Below are 19,711 nucleotides of genomic sequence, written 5' to 3'. Positions count from 1 at the left end.
GCGATCATGTTGAAGTGATCACACATGAGCTGCGATTGAAGTTGTGGCGCAAAGTCAAGCATTCCAGTTGTAATAGAACCATGGAGGAAGACGAGAACGTCGCTGCCTCTTCCCGTGCGATGGTAGTGAAGATCAAAGCCGTTTACTCGAACCTATAAGGAGTGGGAGACAAATGTCAGCGTTACAGAAAAGTCGAAAGATACTAGTTGTTTGTGTCACTTTGTTAGTCAAAATTCTTGTGTCGGTTGTCCCTTGCATTTACGATGACAACCAAGTGGCTCTTCGTACAGTTAATTATGTCATGCACAGTGCGCAATAGCCCAACGCGTACGGGCGCGGGAGGGGAAGGTGAGTTTCACGTGGACAAAGCCCCCTGTGAATTAACTTACCTGTGGTCATAGGGACGCTCTCTCTAATTCGTTTCCAAGTCTAACACGCACGACTTTCTCTTTTCTACTCGAAATCACCGGACACTAGTTTATCTATTAATTAATTAACCCTTTACCCGTTAATTAAGCTTTATTTAATTTTTGGTAACACTTGTGCAAACAGTGATCACGCTGCCCCTCACCTTGAATAATACATTACTTTGCACATGTGAGCATCAGAATTGCGATTGAATCGATACATCTTTTTACCTCTATTTCAAGAGACTGCAACCATCAGGTAGTTTCTATATAAGAGTTGGTCCATGAATGATCAGTTTGCCATATCCCTTCCAAGACAAATCAATAAGAGAATTATCATGCATACCCTCGGCATAATAAGTCAAAAAATACGCTTCAGCGGGAAAATCGTGAGAATTCCGCACCTCCTTATCGGTCGCATTAGCAAAGTACTCAAACTTCTTAGCCCCTTTCAAACCGAAATCGTACATATGCACCTCTCGACACAAATGCAAAGCGAATACGACAGCATGGAGACCAGAAGTGGGAACCATAAGCTTGCTTATAATCCAAAAACGCGACCTCGGAGTCCCGCCATACCTTCTCCCATACGCGTGAAAGATTTCCTTACTTAATTCCATAACTCGTGGTGCCACGCCGTACGTTTTACGCCCGTACCGCGTCCAGCAAGTCCGCACGAAGTCAGCATACGCCGCCGGATGCCGATGACACGTCAGAATAAAATGCTTCGCATTATAGCAAGGCCAATGCGATTTTTAATAGTTAAGCACGAGAACGTCGCCCAAGCGACTTCAAACATATTTTTCGTATCCTTTCATGGGTGGAAGATTGATGCGAAAGACGATGTCGTGCGCGTCGATTTCCGAACCGAATTCGTAGTTGAGGAGGTTGCCCGAGGAACCGACAATGGCGCACGTGTCGTGGATGCGACGGAGGAGAGGTTCGTTGACGAAATCGTCGTCTGTGGCGAATTGGGCTGCGTTGTTGTAAAGATCGTCGTAGTTGCGAGCGTTGTTTGAACAGGTGAGGATCGAGTGTCTTCCGTAGCAACTCAGTTCGAAGACGTTTGAAATTTTGGCATGGCGACAGTGGCGGCGCTGTGGGACGACGGGGAGATGAATGGCGGCGATGAATAGCATTGCAATGACGATGAGAGAAATGACGGCGAACTTCGAGACAGATGGTGGCCTCATTGAGCTTTGTTTTCCACCTGAAAATACAACGACATCCGATTACTTGATCTAAGCAAAATGGTGCACGTCACAAACGATATACACCACCTCTTAGTGGTGTAGTATACTCATATAAATTCGTTTCATTTTTTATTACGTTTATAGAGGCTGCAACTAATCAAATAAAAAGAATTTGCAATTACCGGTATGTGAAGTTTAGTCAATGCATCTCGACGATTTTTTGTACTCTAGAATACTGTAATAAGTCTTGGAAAATAAGTACTGCAGGCCAAGGATAGTAGACAAAAGGCACACTAACATTCAAGTTGTACAGTAACGATTGAGAAATTTTGCTACGTTACTAAGGCGAAGCGACGCAGAACTTCGACTTATGACTAAGTACTACAAAACAAACGTAATAAATACCGTCGTTCGTCGAAAAGACAGATCGGACAAGGCGAGAAACAAAGAAGAACTTTAGAAGAGAAGTATCTAACGCGCGTTACCTGGTTTGAGACATTTTTGCCTAACTCGTCCTATAGAGCGCAAAGGTGAGTTGCCATAGTAAAACTACAACAAAATTTTAGGAATGAGAAACCGATTGAATGCATTATAAGTTCCATACCAAAAATTATCAGAAGATGCCCTTCGTCTCTATGACGAAAATTAATTATTATTAGAAAACATTTTCTCGCCTCTAACTAACCGACCATTCATGTGATTCTTTCTATTCAATTTCGTCTCATCTCAGAAAAAAAGTTGCTCGTGTCTTAATTCATAGAGACCTGAAAAACAAAACCTAATCATCTCTTCAAAAAATTCAGAAAAGCTGGACATACCGTAGTTACAAAGTCCTAAGTGAGGCGTTCGGATGCTGTCAACACATTCTGATTGAGTGGGCATTACACAGCTGAGTGCGTCACACAGACGTTCAGTGAATTACGACTTAGGAACAAATAATTAGAAATATAAATTAGTTTGTTGATGGATAAATACTGTATATTGATCACCATAATCGGCACGTGAAATTGAATCAACCAATCAAAAAATAACTCTAAAAACATTTTTCAATGACACAGAGAATAAATAGATAGACAATTACCGGCTCTAACATATTTTTGTCTAAAAATATTTTTCTGCAATAAGCAATTTTTGTGGTGTGAGGAGTTCACTTTGAGTTCTTCTAAAAACATTACAGGGGCGACCGTTGCGTTGAGGACTTGCATGTTTTACCAAGACGTTCGTCTTTTGTATTCTTTTGCATTTCGGCCTAAGCACGCGGCGATGGAGACTCCTTGCGTCAATGCAGGCATTTGTGTACTATCTCTCTTCAATTCCGATGAAAAGAAGACGTTTGTGACGGTAGTGCGCTAACCCTAGCTAATTGGGTCTAATAGATGGTCCTTCTTCTCACGTTACATGGTGACAGGATGGATCACTTGCGCTCTCCTATACTCGCCTCGCCGTCGTGCTACGACGCAAGAGTATCTCCTACACTCGCCTCGCCGTCGTGCTACGACGCAAGCCTACCTACTGCGACGCCATCGTCCGTCTCTCGCGCTCCTATGCTCTCTCCGCCGTCGCGTTTGATGGACGACGCAAGCTTACCTTCTTCGACGTCGGCTGCATCGCCGTCTGCTCGTCCGCTCGCTGTCACTCCGCGACCTCCCACGTCGTCTCTGTCTCACTCATCTATGCTCTCTACGCCGTCGCGCTCACGCAAAGACTCTCACATATCTTCGTCGACCGTTTAATTCGCCGCTCCGACTTCGCCGCGCGTCCTCGATCGTGCGGCCGACCAGCGTCCCTCTGCCGGCGAGTTCAAAGGCCGCAGCGCTGATACTATCGCAGACGCCTGGCAACCGTTGCGCCAAGCGTGGGACGCCTACGCGCTCGTTACGCACTTGTCCGACGATTATCTCACGGATCTGCCGCCCATCGCCCGATGGAAGATGCACTACTCCGCCGTACGCCGCCGCTTTTCTCCCGGCCCTCTGCGTGCGCAGCGTTTGAACTCTTATATGTGTCGTCTGTGTCGTCGTCATTTTTTTGTTTTGTTTTTGTTGATGAAGGGGGGATGTGACGGTAGTGCGCTAACCCTAGCTAATTGGGTCTAATAGATGGTCCTTCTTCTCACGTTACAACGTTCACTCGCGGAAAAGGCTCATTTCGCTGTCTTATTCGGGAAGACCACGTTCGTCACGTGACGATTGCCTTGACGTCACGAGTCCACAAAAGTTCCCCCGATTCCCGAACCCTTTTCACTGACCACCTCGCTCACGATCTCGCTCTGTTTTTTGCTTCTGCTCTGCTCGAAATGGACGAAAGATGGAACACGCACGTTCGCCCCATTTTACACGTTCTTGTCGCGATTCTTTTGCCCTTCGCTCTCATTGATCGTCTCCATTCTCTCTTTCTCATCACTCGCGAAGAGTATGAGAGAATCAAAACGTACGACAGTGTTGAAGCATCGCAACAGCTTCTCGTTATGATCTTACCAAGAAAAGGACCCGATGCGTTTGAACAATTTTTGAGCGTTTTAGAGGAAACTGAAGGACAGAAACACGTTGCTGAACTAATAATAGGAGAAGGATTAAAATGTGAACAAGAACGTGCTGGTCGAAAGAACACAGAGAGAGAAAGGATCAGAGAATTGGAAAAGGAGTTGAAAAAAGAGAAAGAAGAGAAGGAAGAGAAGGCAAAAAAATTGGAAAAAGAAGTGAAGAAAAAAGAAAATACCAAAAAAAATTTAAAAAGGAGAAAGTGACGAACATTGGTTTTAGAACAAAGGTAGGGCGTGTCTAAAAGACTAATCTAATTTGAGTTTTTCAATTAAAAACATGTAGTTTTCAATGGGCAATCCTACTCTCAAATGGGAGACAAGAGAACCCAAGATCCCCATTGATTATTGTTGGCCATTTGGACGTGTGGCTGAAATCAATGGAATGCTACATGTTGGTATGGGGGATAGAATGTTTCAGTTTAAGAAGGGAGCGTGGGAGGGAGAGAAGCATCATCTGCCGGGGATTTATGAGATATGGATTGTCTTTGAATGTGAAGGGAAAGGATATGTCATGGATATCAATGACAGGGATCGATGTTCCAGTATTTATGAATGGAAAAGGGAAACAAGAGATTTGGAATTATTAACTAAAATGCCAGATGAATATCAACTCCGATTCAGATCAGCAATTGGACACAATGGGAACATTTATCTTGTGGAAGGGGCGGGGAGTGATCGAGTTGATTGTTTTGATATTAATAAAGGAGAATGGGAACCAATAAAGAAAATGAAGAATGAACGGGGTTGGTGTTCATTGGCTGTGATTGATGATAAAATGTTTGTTGGAGGAGGGAATGGGGCGGGGAATTCAGTTGAATGTTTCTCAATGGAGAAACAAGGCTGGATTGATATCAAACGAAGTACAAAGGATTATTGTCAATTGTCATCATGGAATGGGAAACTCGTGGCAACAGGAGGATTCTATAGCAATTGCGTTGAAATATATGATGAATTTTCTGGGGATTGGCTTCCATTGCCATCAATGAATGAGTGACGATGGAGACATGGTGCATGTTCAACAAAAGACGATCAATTAATTGTAGTGGGGGGATGGGGTGCAGGGAACTCAATTGAATGTTTGAAAATGTAAAATGTTATTGGGTCCCAATAAAAAAATTCTTGTTTCTGTGTCAATTGCTTATCATCAAATTTTCTTTAGCGGCAGAAATGAGAAGAACATTTACACGATGCTTCAAATGAATTTCCCAGGATCTTTTTCCGATAAATCGCCGGCAAAATAAAATGAAAATTCCCCGGACAAAAAGAAATTGGAATTCTGAGCAAAGGCGAACTGAAAGACAGTTCGTATGCGTACAACAATCGAATACCCACCGTTTCTGTCTTTTGAGCACGAATGTCTCTCAGAAAATTCCTTTTCTCTGCATATAGAAGCGATCCTTTCACATTTCGTAGTCAATTCGAGACAGTTTGACGTTCAGATGTACAGAGCATCTTTAGAAAACCTTTGTAGGAAAACGAACAAGGCTCGCGAAAGCGTATTTTACCTCCTAGCGGTCCGCAACATGCACACAGCTGAATCGCGAAGAGAATGTCCCAGGGAATGTCCCCCGCGGGGGAAGCGCGCGCTACGAAAAACCAAGAAGTGCATAGAAATGGGTCTCCAAAGGGAGCGACGCAAAAATGACGGAAAATCGCCTAAAAAGACCCAAATCGATTCAGAAAGTCAACAGGACCACTCAACAAGTCACCTTTGCTGTAATTCAAAGCGCAAAGTGACAAGTTTGGCGTCGAAACGGCCATTAAATACTGTGACGTCAGGTATGTGTCGTCATTATGGGACCTGCATGTCATATGAAAAGAACTGAACCTGACACTGCGATCCTTTCACAGAACTTAGTTTACATACCTGTAGTCATGGAGGAAAAGAAACCAGTCATCTTTGACATGATTGCTCCATGTGGCACCGAACATACTTCCCATGTGATTAGCAACTCTATATAATTTGTAGATCCATCCAACGTTTCCTATTCCGTGAATAATTCCAAGCGATCAGCCAAAGTAGAATCTAGTGACGTAGAAAATGCAAAAAGTCATACCAAGAAGAAAAACGCTACTATAAATAGTCTATGTATTTTTCATTCCTTTTCCTTCTCGTCTTACACTACGTGGAATGGAAAGAAGCAAATCCTAGAAGGAATCACAGATAATCGAATTATGAGAACAGGCATCAAAAGTGACTGTACTCATCAATTGATCAACAAAAAGATCTACAGACATATAAATTCATGTATTGCTCTTTTTCGTACAAGCTATTTTCACGTGCATAGTACTCCTCTGAAGCCACATCAGGTTAACTCGTTTCTCTTCTAAAATACTAATTTATCACGATTCAATTAGATTATTTTTACTTACGTCATGAAATCATTTACTGATTTCAGAGAGTAAATTTTCAAGTCGTCATGTAGACCGTCAAGTTAAATTGTAGAAACTCCTGGGCATCTTGTTCACCATGCAAAATAAAATTATTATCAAATAGCCATTAAATCAATGTACCTGTTTACAAATCTCAGTGCGAAATTTTGAAATTGAATTTCGTTGGTGACAGGGAACTGCTTTTATTCCCATTCCACAAAATCATCACAAGCTATTAAATTCAAAATCATGTAGACGTACCCAATTAAGAAAAAAATTACGTTTCCTCTAACTAAAAGCTTTCTATTTATTTCGTTTCTAACTCATTTCAGACAAAAAAGTCACGTGTTACTCAATTCACAAAGCACTAAAAAAGAATACCTAAAACATCTCCAAAACAATATAACAAATTCGAACATGCCTTAGATACAAAATTCCAAATCACAATTTCTACCAACTGGTGTTTCAATATTTGATTTTCGAAAGTAACCGCTTCCCGTCTCATATTAATTATTTCTCTTTTCACAACAAGAGATTCATTTCTCGCAGAAGAAGACAGTCTTTTGATTTTGATGGTTTGGAACGCGAACTAGTCGTAATCACGCGTACGTACATTGACAGAACCGATCATTCGTTCGCCAAAGAGATTTGAGACAGTAATTGAAGCCCGTATCAAGACGGCTAAGATTTAATTTTTCCGACAAACCCCATCAACGAACTGTTGACGAGACATATAATTGAAGCGAGTGCTAGAGGCGTATATTCGAGTAGGGGAACCAACCCCGCTTTATTGGCTTATTCTTGTAGCTAGTTGGGTAAAGGCCATCTAACTAGAAGTGGCTTACATTGGGGTCTAGGCCAATTTATTGATTTGGATGCTTTCGAGACGCTTTGTCATATTCTGATTCAGTGATCATTACACTGCAACGTGAATCATACAGAATCGAAGTAAATTCCCATCTAAGAAGAAATAATTTGAGATAAAAGATTAGTTTGTAGATGGATAAATATATTGATCACCACACCAAGCACGTGAACTGAAATAAACCAATCAAATATTATCTCTAAGAAAATTACTTTTCACTGGCACAGAGAAAAAAATAAATAGACAAACAGTTACTGGCTCTACATTACTTTTGTCAAAAAAAACATTTTTCTGCATAAAAAATGTTTGTGGTGCGAGAAGTTCACTTTGAGGTCTCCTAATAAAACAATATTTGACAATCGTTGCGTTGGCGACTTGCATGTTCTACCACGACGTTCGTCTTTCGTGTTCTTTTGCATTTTCGAGTGCCTAGACCTAAGCACGCGGCCATGGAGACTCCTTGCGTCGATACAGGCATTTGTCTACTATCTTTCTTCAATTTCGATAGGCAGAAGAAGACGTTCACCCTCGGACAATGCTCATTTTGTTGGAGAGGACAGGTCTGTCACGTGACGATTGCCTATTGGTTAGACCATAGATTGGTTAGAGTCCCCAAAAGTTTCCCCGAACCTTTTGTTGACCACATTGCTTACTGTTTTTTGCTTCTTCTCTGCTCGAAATGGATGAAAGATGGAACACGCACGTTCGCCCCATTTTACACGTTCTTGTCGCGATTCTTTCGCCCTTCGCTCTCATTGATCGTCTTCACTCTCTTTCTAATCACTCGAGAAGAGTATGAGAAAATCAAAACGTACGACGATGCGGAAGGATCGCGACAGCTTCTCGTTACGATCTTACCAAGAAAAGGACCCGATTCGTTTGACCGATTTTTAAGTGTTTTGGAGGAACCGAAGGACAGAAACACGTTGCCGAACTAATAATAAGAGAAGGATTAAAATGTGAACAAGAACGTGCTGCTCGAAAGAACACAGAGAGAGAAAGGATCAGAGAATTCGAAAAGAAATTAGAAAATGCGAAAGAAGAAATTGAGAAGACAAACAAATTAGAAAAAGAAACGGAGGAGAAAAAAAACTCCAAAAAAATTTAGAAAAGAGAAAGTGACGAATATTGGTCTTAGAACAAAGGTAGAGGCTTGTCTAAAAGACTAATTTAATTTTGGAATTGTAATTGCATACATTTAGATTGGTCCTTCGATGGGAAGTCCTGGTCTCAAATGGAAGACAAGCAAACCAAACATGCCCATTCGTTATTGTTCGCCATTTGGATGTGTGGCTGAAATCAATGGAATGCTACATGTTGGTTGGGGGAATAGAATGTTTCAGTTTAAGAAGGGAGCGTGGGAGGGAGAGGGGCATCATCTGTCGGGTATTGAAGACATAGGAAGTGTCTTTGAATGTGAAGGCAAAGGATATGTCATGGACGGAGTATTTCCATGCTTGAGTATTTCTGAATGGAAAAGTGAAACGAGAGATTTTGAATTATTAACTAAAATACCAGATGAATATCAACTCAATGAAAGATCAGCAATTGGACACAATGGGATCATTTATCTTGTGGGAGGGAATTACCCAATAGCATCTATGCCAATAGGGAGTGATCAAGTTGATTGTTTTGATATTAATAAGGGAGAATGGGAACCAATAAAGAAAATGAAGAATGAACGGTGTTTGTGTTCATTGGCTGTGATTGATGATAAAATGTTTGTTGGAGGAGGGGGAAGGGCAGGGAATTCAGTTGAATGTTTTTCAATGGACAAACAAAAATGGTTTGATATCAAACCAACTTCAAAGGAATTGCGTCAATTGTCATCATGGAATGGGAAACTCGTCGCAACAGGAGGATACTATAAGAGCAATTGTGTTGAAATGTATGATGAATTGTCTGGGGATTGGCTTTCATTGCCATCAATGAATGAGGGACGCTACTTGCATGGTGCATGTACAACAAAAGACAATCAATTAATTGTAGTGGGGGGATACGGTTCATGGAACTCACTTGAATATTTGGAAATGTAAATCTTTATTTGGGCCCGAACAAAAATTTCTGTTTTTTGTGTCCATCGCTTACCATCGAGTTTCTTTAGTGGCACAATTGAGACGGAAAATTCCACGACGCTTCAGATGAATTCCTCAGGTTCTCCTTGCAGTTTCAGATAACTCACCGGCAAAAATTAAAAGCCCCCGGACGATGAGAAATTGGAATTCTGAGCAAAGGCGAACTGAATAATTGTTCGCATGCATACAACAGTCGAATACTCACCGTGTCTGTCTTTCTCAACGCGAAAGTCGATCTCTGCATAGAACCGATCCTTTCACAATTCGTAGTCAATTCGAGACAAGGTTGACGTTCAGATAACAGACAGCATCTTCAGAAAACTCTTATACTAAAACGAACAAGGCTCGGAAAAGCGTTTTATACCTTCTAGCGGTCCGCAACAAGTCCACAGCTGAACAGCTGAATCGCAAAGAGAATGTCCCCCGCGGGGGCATTATAGAAATGAGCCTCGAACAAGCACAAGCCACAAATGATGGAGTAAATTAATACGCAATCAATCACCGAAAAATCGCCTAAAAAGGCCAAGATCGATTCGAGACAACAGAACAACTCAAACCTTAACTGTAATTTACAACGCGAAAATGACGAATTCGGCGTAGAAACGGCTAATAAACGCCTTTCCTTCACTCGGCGTGCAAAAGCACGTGACCAAGATTAAATACTGTGACGTCTACAACGTGTCGTCATTATGTGATTCATTATAGGACCTGTATTTTTCATAGAAAAGAACATAGCAGTTCGATCCTTCTACGGAACTTGTGTCCACTAACCTAACAGTGTGACGAGAACAGGATTCAAAGGTGACTGCACACTACTAATCAGCTGACCAACGAAAAGATCTCCAGGAAAAAAACTATTTCAAAAAAATTCATATTCTACTTCTTTTCTTACCAGCTATTTTGCTATTTTGACGTGCATGATATTTCTCTGAAGCCAAATCAGAATCACTCGAATTTCTTCTAAGGAGACAGAATTTTTGTTGTGGAAGCAGGGACGTTGATGATGATGATGATGATGATGATGATGCTTTATTTTAGCACGGAAGAGCCAACGTCATCGAAGCGAGTGCCTGTGCTGTAATTACGAGCACTGGCGTCGTTCCTGAATGGCGTAGTCGCTTTTACTGGCTCGTGGCGGCCGGCTAGCGCTCTCATGGACTCGTTTTTGTAGCTGGATGACTGTTTAGGTCGAGGATAATCGGGCGGTAACTAGGCTATGCGATCCCCCTGGAAGGTACTTGCGTTGCGGTCTCGGCGAACTTAGTGATTTTGCCGTTGAGCCGCTAGTGTTTCTCCGCGGGAAGATCGGAGATTGTCTTGTCGTGATCGTCGCCATGTTGTAAATAGTCACGTGCCTTAAAACACTAATGCGCGATCGCAAACAAAATGTATGTAACTTCCTATACACTCTCTTTGATCATCTACTGTTTTAATTCAACTAATTTCTTGAAAAGGAAGATTTTCAAACTGACGCAAAGCCTCGATCAAGCTATCAGCACCGCCTATTTTTCTAAAAGATTGGATATGAATTTTTAGAGGACATGCAAACATTTACGATATCAAAAAAGACGATTCAAAAAAGAGATAAAAACAAGCTGCCAAGCCCGAAAAACACCGCAGAAATTGGAGTTAATAAAAAGAACCTGATAGCACGACTTTGTGACTGTCTCTTCCAAAAACTCCCTTCACCAGTCGTAGCGTTGGAAACAGCCCAAGCGCTGACAAACGACTTTGACTGTCACTAAACTCCCTCTTCAGCACATCAAAGCATTCTTGTGCTGAGGGTCTATTGTTAGGGTCATCATCAATCAAACGAGAGCATAGCATTAAAAGATTAGGTCGATTAGCGAGAGCGTCCAATTGAGTCTGCCTCACTTCAGGAATGGGACCCACCCCGGTGAACATCTCTATCAAAGAAACGCCAACGCTGTACACGTCGCTAGGCAACGAGCTCGAAGCGGCAGTGCCGTCAGAACGCGGTGACCTTTCCGGAGCGAGATATTGCTGACTGACAGGGCCAGCAGACAGAGAACTCTCAATCAGATGAGCCGTTCCCAAGTCGCCCACTTTCACTTTCATATCTCTTGTGACGAGGATATTAGACGGGCGGACGTCACCGTGGACGTAGGGACGCGGACGAATCTGATGAAGATATGAAATACCTGACGTCATATCAATGGCAATAGACAACTGCTCATAAATTGTCAGATAAGAGCCGGTAGTGTGAGCTGCGTCGATGACTTCGCTCACTGATCCCTCGAGTAATTCCATGACCATTTGGAGAGGAATTCCTTCGGCCATCACCGCTCCGCAAACGGTCATGATGTTGGGATGATGAAGTCGACTGCAGACGATGACTTCTTGTTCGAATAATGCCATGTTGCGTTGATTCGTGATCAGGTCGTGGATTTTTTTGACTGCGACTGTCATTCCGCGCCAACGACCCACGAAAACGCCTGAGTGTAATATAAAACACAACGTTAACTAAAATTTTATGCTTTTATTTCTTACTTGCAAATCCTCCTGTTCCCACTTTTTGGCCAGTCAGGTGTACTTCATCATCGCTGATGTTCAATACGTCAGTGAATTCTTCAAGGCGTCGTTTCATTTCGTTGCGAGATGCCTCCAGAGTTTGGCAGCGTGTCAATGCAACATTATGGTGACGTTGCACTGTCGCAAGTTCATCCCTTAGAAAAATGAAAAAAATTCAAATATATATTCACTATCATAAAAGTAATTTTGCTGTTCAAGACGACGTTGTTTTGTATACCTGATAAGAGAAATGTCTTCATTTTTTCGCTCTAAAAAACGTTGACATGACGCGAGTTCCTCCCTGTTAAAAAGAAATAAAAATATTTACTATTAAGTATTTTAATTATTAGAAATCCTTTTCAATGACCTTATGCGAGTAATTACTCCCTCTTTACCCTGTGCCACCCGTTGAGACATGGCCAGTTCCTCTCTAAAACCCAAAATGTATACACTATTGGCAGAACCTATTTTTTGTGGCTACTGAATGGAAGAAATCTGCTGGTCTTTTTCCTGTTCAAGACGACCTTGAGCAATAGATGCTTCTCTTCGAACAGACGCCAATTCTTGCCTGTAATAAAACGCTGAAACAAAATTTATTTATTACTTTCAATAAATAACCTGATCTGTGCATTTTCTCCGTCTTTACGCTCAACCAGACGATGAGAAGAGGTCAGTTCTTCTCTGAAAGCAATAAAATTCCCGTTAAGACAAAAAAGATAAAAAATATTTACAAAATCAACTAACCCAATTCGAGTGATTTCTTTTTGCAGAAGACTTTGGGCAGAGACAAGTTCATTTCTAAGAACAAAAAATGACGTTAAACTTTACAATAGTATACAACATAATATATAACCTGATAGACGATTTTTCTTCGGTCAATTCAGAGCACCTTTGTCGCAAATGCTCCAGCTCGCGTTGCATTATTTCAATATCTTTTCTGTCACTTGGAAGAGAAAGACGCGGAGATGAAGTTGCTGCACGAACTAACGCCCGTCTCGATGAGAGAATTTCTTGTCTAATTTTCATGTACGGCTCGTTCTTCACGTCTGCAAAACATTATCCATTAAATGTCCCTAAGTTAATTACAATTTATCTACCAAGACAAAAGAAGCTTAAAATAGGCCTATCTGACCAATCCCAATTGATACCACCACAGACAATGACGTCTGCAGTCTTGTCTTCGTTCTGCACACAATGACATGTGTGCCTCAAAACTTTTCCCAATTGTGGATCGACGTCCATCTTTATAAATAATCGTTAAAAATTCAATAAAGTAAAATTATAACAACCTGATATGCTTTGGAATTGTCACAATCCAGAACGTAAACATAGTCAGAATTTGTTTTGTCGAGCATGTCACCACCAACAAGAAGACAAATTGATTCGTCTTCTAATCCTTCTGTCACTAAATGACAAATCGTATGGGTCCGTCTTGGTGATGGTTTCACATTGAAATCAATGATTGTCCACAACTAAAAATATTGCTAAACCTATCTATTATTTAACTACGCAGGTTTACTTTGTGATTTAAATCTATTATAATAGAGCGAGATTCACTCTCCACGTCCGTTCCATGAAGTAATGCTCGATTGTCGCGAATGGTTGCCATGGCAGCGGCAACAAGTGGTTTTGGTCGTGTTCCACTTAATTCCAAATCCAACCACATTCCTAGTTTATATGTCAAATTATTATCAAATTGATATTAAATCGAGTCACCTTTTTCATTTCCCTCTTCCAGTCGAAATTCATAAATATCATTACTCCAGTTGTATTCATCCCCAGACTGGAGATGATCACGAGAAATCTTCTTTTCGCTGATTCCCCCAAACATGATCATTCTTGATCCGATCGCACACAAACAGCACAACGAACGTTCGTGCGGTTTCTTTCCCTCGATAGGCGTCGCTACTTCGATCCATTCCATTATCTTCGGATCGAGACGATAAACAATTCCCAGGCGACGACCCTCTTCTGTTCTTCCCCCGTATGAGTAGATCATGTTGTCGATGACAACACATCGTGCTCCAGCACAAGGTGGAGGAATCGTTCGACCTCGAGTCAATCGACGGATCCACTTCTTTTCCGCTCTTCGAACATTCATCACAAAGATTTCATTGCGGGGAAAGTATTTTGATCGATGGCGGCCACCGAAGAGATGAAGATGATCGCCGACCAACGCGCATTCATGAGAACGCCGTTTCTCGGGTTGAATGGTTTGAGAGTCGTCGTCGGGGAAGTCGTTTTGGCGAAGTATTGGACGAAGCGAAGCCATTACTTTGGCAACCAGTGCGCACGCGCTGCGAACTTCACTCCTCTGAAGCACAGATCCGTGTCTGAAGGTTCATCTTTTCTTTGTTTGTTTCACGGAATGTTCTGGATTGAGCCCGTTCAATTGCATCATCAAATGAGACACAGATCGTCCTGCTTGTCGACCTGTTGTCTCGGTGAAGCAGTTTTTCTCGTGGAAACAGAATTGTGCAGCGAAATCATTCGGCGTCGACGAAGAAGCCAAACAGACCTCTAAGGATCAATTGGACAATTTACGAACGGTGGCGAGCGACGAAGACTAGAATTTGAGGTATGAGAGAGAGTATAGACAGAGAAAGGGAGGAGGCCGGCCGGGGCCCCTTTCTCTCTCTTTCGGTTTGCGAACGTTATTTTATTAGTTTAATTAATAGGATCTCGTCTTTAGGCGGCGTTCAATGGTAGAATAGAAGAGTTTTTAGAGCTATTTTCCGCAGATCAAATGGTTGCCTAAAATTATTATAATCTAGTTCAGAGTTTGAATTTATTTTATTATTTAGAGTAATTTATTCTATCTCACTGCGTTTCCAATTCATTCCTCACAAGCGTCTCTCTGTCAAACCGTGAAAGCTATTTCTCACCTCTGTGACGCATTCCTATTCCTACTTGAGTGTCTTCTTGAATCTTCATATACTTTGGATTGGGAATGAAAACATCTCAAGGCAAGGAATATGATAGGTTGTATACTTTGGATTTCACCACGTTCTAGTGTTAAAATTCATGTTCGTTTCATAGGGTGGTTTGTTTGAGTGGGAGAGACGTTGGTGTGGTTACGTCCTTGGAGGCACGTTACCTGTGAAGCATCAGATAAGTGCCTAGATTGTTTTTTTTGTGTGTCAGTTGGTTTGCTTCTTTTGCTGTGGCAGAAGGAAGACTCAGCTGTCCGATGAGGAGTTTTTACATGGTCGTTCTTTATAATTTTTTCTATACGTGTGCTTGATTTATCATATGTAAATCAAGTCGTTTTTCAGTGAAGTTTGCCTAATTTTTGGTGGACGGGAGATCCAAGAGAAAGGTTGATTGGCCAGCGGAGAATATTTATGTTGGTTAGGCAATTCGTTTAGGAATTGGGGGAGGTCTAAGAAGGAAATGACATTTTAATTAATTAAGGTGTTAACCTTGTTAAGAATTAATTTACTAACTACAGCTGTTTAGGTTTGGTAATTTATTTTTAATAAACTAATTGCTGTTCTCATATCTTCTTCATACACTCCGAGGCGAAGAAGGGCAATTGGGAATGCGAAAGAGAAACATCCCGTGGCTAGGACTGCGCTGGGTGAAATACTTTGTGATATGTGCCAGATTCAAGTGTATTCTGTAGTTTTATTGAGTTGTTTGTTACAGTGGGAGGGAAGTTGGAGGTGCTGATACTGTTCAGAATAAATACGTCGTTCATCAGATAGGAGCCTAGAATATTCGTTGGCTTTTCTTCTTTTGTTGTAGAAGTAGAATAACTCAGCGGTACCGTAAGGGATTATTGAATGGTCGTCTTTTAATTCTACCGTGCATGCAGCATGTGCCCTTGACTCTTCGTAATCAAAGCTAATTCATTATTTTAATTAGAAATTCTCTAGGTCATTGGTGGACGCAAGAAACGGAAGGAATGGTGGTGAGGGCCACGACTATTCTATGAAGGGTGGGGTGATCCTCAGAATCTTTTAGAAATGTCATAGAATTTCTTTAGAAAGGATAAGATACCGAAGGTAATTTTAAAAATTAATTGTGTTAATAATAAAGTTTAGAACAAAATGCTGTTCTCTCGCGTGTCGCAAATCTCAAAACTTCAGTAGCCCGTATGTCCGGGTAGGGTAAACGGTTTTTGCTCGCTTTTTCTGGAAAAGCCGTTACCCAATCCGGCCGGACATACGGGCAGTCGAAGATCATAAAAAAAGGAGTAATATCTCAGACGCAGTAATTTGTCCCGACAAATAAGAAAAGAAAGCAAATGACTGACGAATGAATAAACCAAAGCAAAAAATGCAACAGAGTGTTTTCATGCATTGTAGGAGCAGTTACAACGAGGACGTTCCCATACCTCTTACAATTAATTAAGATTAGTTATATCTTTATACATTGAGGCATTAAACAGTTGTCGTTTCTCTGCAGTATAATAAAAATAAAATTAAAAAGCAAGGCAAACCATTAGCACTAATATAAAATCGAAAATACTACCAAAAATATACAAAAAACAAATAATATAGAAGGGCAAGGTAGCACGAAAAACAGTCAAATTTTTGAGATATTTAAAAAATATCGTGCACGTTGTGAAGAGTATCTAACGAAATTACACAAAAACGACCAACTTTAAAATAAAACTGAACGTTAGTTCAAGGAAATATTGAGGAGAATGACTTTGTGAGTGTCTTTCTCAAAAACCCCTTTAACCAATCGTTTCGCTGCTACAAGTTCACGTTCAGACAAAAGCTTCTCATGTTGACCAAAATAAACTTTGAGCGTTTCAAAACACGTTTGTGCTGACAATCGTTTAGCCGGATCGCGACTTATTAAACGACTGCAGAGTACGAATAAATTAGAACGATTAGCGAGAATACCCAACTGAGTGTGCCTCTCTTCTGGGATAGGACCCACACCCGTGAATATTTCAAGTAATGAAACGCCCATGCTGTACACGTCGCTACTCAACGTGCTTGAAGTGGCAGTGCCGCCAGACAACGGCGCTCTTTCGGGAGCGAGATAAGGAGGGCTCATTGGACCAGCGGACAGAGAACTCTCGATAATGTGCGCCGCTCCTAAATCACCTATTTTCACCTTCATGTCTCGTGTTACGAGAACATTCGACGGGCGGATGTCACCGTGGACGTAGGGTCGAGGACGAATCTGATGAAGATATGCGATTCCTGACGTCATATCCATGGCAATAGAAAGCTGCTCGTAAATGGTCAGATAGGATCTGGAAGCGTGAGCGGCGTCGATGACTTCGCTGACCGATCCCTCGAGTAATTCGATGACGATTTGAAGGGGTGCTCCTTCGGTCATGACCGCTCCACATACGACCATGATATTGGGATGGTGGAGACGACTGCATACGACAACTTCTCATCTGAACATTGATTCATTGCGTTGACTTATGATGAGCTCGTGAATTTTTTTGACTGCGACTCGCATTTCGCGCCAACGCCCAACGGAAACGCCTGATTGATTTATTTAATTTGAAATATGAATCATAATCTGTAGTGTGTGTGTCTACCTGCAAATGATCCCGAGCCGAGACTTTTATCCGAGAGACGGACTTCATCGGAATTGATATTTAGCACGTCAGTGAATGCGTCGAGGTTTCTTTTTATCTCGTCACGGGACGCCTCTAGGGCTTCATAGCGCATCAAAGAAACTGCAAGTTCTTCATCTTTTTGTTCGACAAGGCGTTGAGATGTGAAGAGTTCCTCCCTGAAAAATATATCATTAACAAACATTGCTAGGTATTACTTTCAATAACCTAATACGAGCTATGTCTTCTTCCTTACGCTGTACAAGGCGGTGACAAGAGGCCAGTTCTTGCCTAGTAGGGTAGACCCAGAAAATATATCAAATACAGTCTGAATAAAAATCTCTTCAAAACCTAATAGAAGCAATCTGCGCGTCTTTTTGCTGTTCAAGACGACAATGAGCTATAGATGCTTCACTTCGAACAGACGCCAATTCTTGCCTATATTTTAAAAGCTGACACAAAATTCGTTTATTTTTATTTTCAATGAATAACTTGATCTGTGCCATTTCTTCGTCTTTCCGCTCAACAAGACGTTGAGAAGAGGTCAGTTCTTCTCTAAAATCACAACGTCAGGATTTAAATGACACAAAGTATTTAAATAACCTGATGGAGGATTTTTCTTTGGTCAATTCAGAGCACCTTCGTCGCAAATGTTCCAGCTCGCGTTGCATCATTTCAATATTCTCTCTGTCACTTGGAAGTGAAAGACGCGGAGATGAAGTTGCAGCACAAACTGACGCCCGTCTCGACGAGAGAATTTCTCGTTTAATTTTCATGTACGGCTCGTTCTTCACGTCTACAAAAATCATTATTTAGACGTGTATAAATATAAATACGGCACTTTACCAAGATGAAAATCGCTAAGAATAGGCCGGAACGAATACGGCCAAGAGGAGGTGGAGTCAACACCACCAGAGACAATGACGTCAGTAGTCTTGTTTTCGTTCTGCACGCAATGACATGTGTGCCACATAACTTTTCCCAAGGGCGGATCGATGTTCATCTTTACCAATAATCATTAAAAATAAATAAAAAGCAGAAATATAACAACCTGATATGCTTTGGAATTTTCAAAATCCAGAACGTAAACAGAGTCAGAATTTGTTTTGTCGAGCATGTGACCACCAACAAGAAGACAAATTGATTCGTCTTCTAATCCTTCTGTCACTAATTGACAAATTGTATGGCCATGTCTTGGTGATGGTTTCACATAGAAATCAATGATTGTCCACAACTGAAAGTATTCCTAAACATACTTATTATTTTATTAACTACGCAGGTTTACTTTGCGATTCGAATTTATTAAAATAGAGTGAGATTCGATCTCCACGTCCGTTCCATGAAGTAATGCTCGATGCTTGTCAATGGTTGCCATGACAGCACCAACAAGTGGTTTTGGTCGCGTTCCACTTAATTCCAAATCCAACCACATTCCTAGTTTATATTTCAAATAATTATCAAATTGATATTAAATCTTGTCACCTTTTTCATTTCCCTCTTCAAGTCGAAATTCATAAACATCATTACTCCAGTCGCATTCCTGAGTTGCCCCAAACTGTAGTTGATGACGAGGAAACTTCTTGTCGCTCTCTCCCCCAAACATAATCATTCTTGATCCAATCGCACACAAACAGCATCGTGAGCGCTCGTGCGGTTTCTTTCCTCCGATAGGCGTCGCTACTTCGATCCATTCCATTTTCTTTGGATCGAGACGATAAACGATTCCCAGGCAACGACCCTCGTCTGTGTATCCCCCGTATGAGTAGATCATCTTGTCGATGACAACACATCGTGCTCCCAAACAAGGCGGAGGAATCGTTCGACCTCGAGTTAATCGACGGATCCATTTCTTTTCCGCACTTCGAACATTCATCATAATGATTTCACTGCGGGGAACGTATTTTGATCCATCGAGGCCACCGAAGAGATGAAGATGATCGTCGATCAACGCGCATTCATGAGCATACCGTTTCTCGGGTGCAATGGTTTGAGAGTCGTCGGAGGAGGAGTCGTTTTTGCGAAGTATTTGACGAAGCCACGCCATTTCTCTGGCAACCAATGCGCACGCGCAGTAGGAGAGGGGTTCCTGAATCCGAACAAGGTAGAGGGGTCGAGCGAGATAATGAAATATTGCTTCTACCTAAAAGCAGCTCCTGGCTTACTTTTTGCTTCAAGTTGAAGGGTAGTTAGTGCC

General features: G+C 41.5%; 1 protein-coding gene, 3 long non-coding RNA genes and 1 pseudogene across 7 annotated transcripts; 1 reads left to right on the top strand and 4 right to left on the bottom strand.

Moving 5' to 3' along the window:
* Positions 1-624: 624 nt before the first annotated feature.
* LOC136192259 (CMP-N-acetylneuraminate-beta-galactosamide-alpha-2,3-sialyltransferase 2-like) lies at positions 625-3,758 on the bottom strand (annotated as a pseudogene).
* Positions 3,759-5,152: 1,394 nt separating this feature from the next.
* LOC136191962 (uncharacterized) lies at positions 5,153-5,713 on the bottom strand. The gene is made up of 3 exons (XR_010671057.1): positions 5,648-5,713; positions 5,475-5,594; positions 5,153-5,418 (listed from the first exon to the last, which is right to left on the bottom strand). It is a non-coding gene; the product is annotated as an uncharacterized lncRNA (long non-coding RNA).
* Positions 5,714-9,403: 3,690 nt separating this feature from the next.
* Positions 9,404-10,734, bottom strand: LOC136191742 (uncharacterized). 2 transcript variants are annotated; one of them, XR_010670941.1, is made up of 6 exons: positions 10,348-10,734; positions 10,227-10,295; positions 10,019-10,163; positions 9,820-9,968; positions 9,661-9,766; positions 9,404-9,604 (listed from the first exon to the last, which is right to left on the bottom strand). It is a non-coding gene; the product is annotated as an uncharacterized lncRNA (long non-coding RNA). The 2 variants fall into 2 exon arrangements; XR_010670940.1 differs by having other exon boundaries at positions 9,820-10,163.
* A 261-nt stretch (positions 10,735-10,995) lies between these two features.
* On the bottom strand, positions 10,996-19,700 carry LOC136191849 (uncharacterized). Its single transcript, XM_065980257.1, has 13 exons — positions 19,680-19,700; positions 19,000-19,603; positions 18,803-18,951; positions 18,569-18,751; positions 18,364-18,520; positions 12,841-13,033; positions 12,732-12,785; positions 12,606-12,668; positions 12,469-12,555; positions 12,355-12,417; positions 12,226-12,288; positions 11,967-12,142; positions 10,996-11,911 (listed from the first exon to the last, which is right to left on the bottom strand). Exons 2-13 carry the CDS (start codon positions 19,559-19,561, stop codon positions 11,085-11,087), a joined length of 2,577 nt encoding a protein of 858 aa, XP_065836329.1. The 5' UTR covers positions 19,562-19,603; positions 19,680-19,700; the 3' UTR covers positions 10,996-11,084.
* LOC136191929 (uncharacterized) lies at positions 14,331-15,432 on the top strand. Of its 3 annotated transcripts, none has more exons than XR_010671031.1 (4): positions 14,331-14,565; positions 14,680-14,736; positions 14,792-14,953; positions 15,027-15,432. It is a non-coding gene; the product is annotated as an uncharacterized lncRNA (long non-coding RNA). The 3 variants fall into 3 exon arrangements; XR_010671032.1 differs by having other exon boundaries at positions 14,792-14,969; XR_010671033.1 differs by having other exon boundaries at positions 14,666-14,736.
* Positions 19,701-19,711: the final 11 nt, after the last annotated feature.

This window comes from Oscarella lobularis, chromosome 10 (assembly GCF_947507565.1).
Source record: "Oscarella lobularis chromosome 10, ooOscLobu1.1, whole genome shotgun sequence".
Classification (NCBI taxonomy): Eukaryota; Metazoa; Porifera; class Homoscleromorpha; order Homosclerophorida; family Oscarellidae; genus Oscarella; species Oscarella lobularis.
Note: the sequence above shows the minus strand (reverse complement) of the source record. Positions and strands in the feature narration are given on the sequence as shown.

Coding starts and splice junctions, on each gene's coding strand:
- LOC136191849 (XM_065980257.1), bottom strand. CDS start 19,561: ATGGCGTGGCTTCGTCAAATACTTCGCAAAAACGACTCCTCCTCCGAC. Junction 12,289..12,354: donor GGAGTAATTACTCGCATAAG/GTCATTGAAAAG, acceptor TCTTTTTAACAG/GGAGGAACTCGCGTCATGTC. Junction 11,912..11,966: donor GGGAACAGGAGGATTTGCAA/GTAAGAAATAAA, acceptor TATTACACTCAG/GCGTTTTCGTGGGTCGTTGG.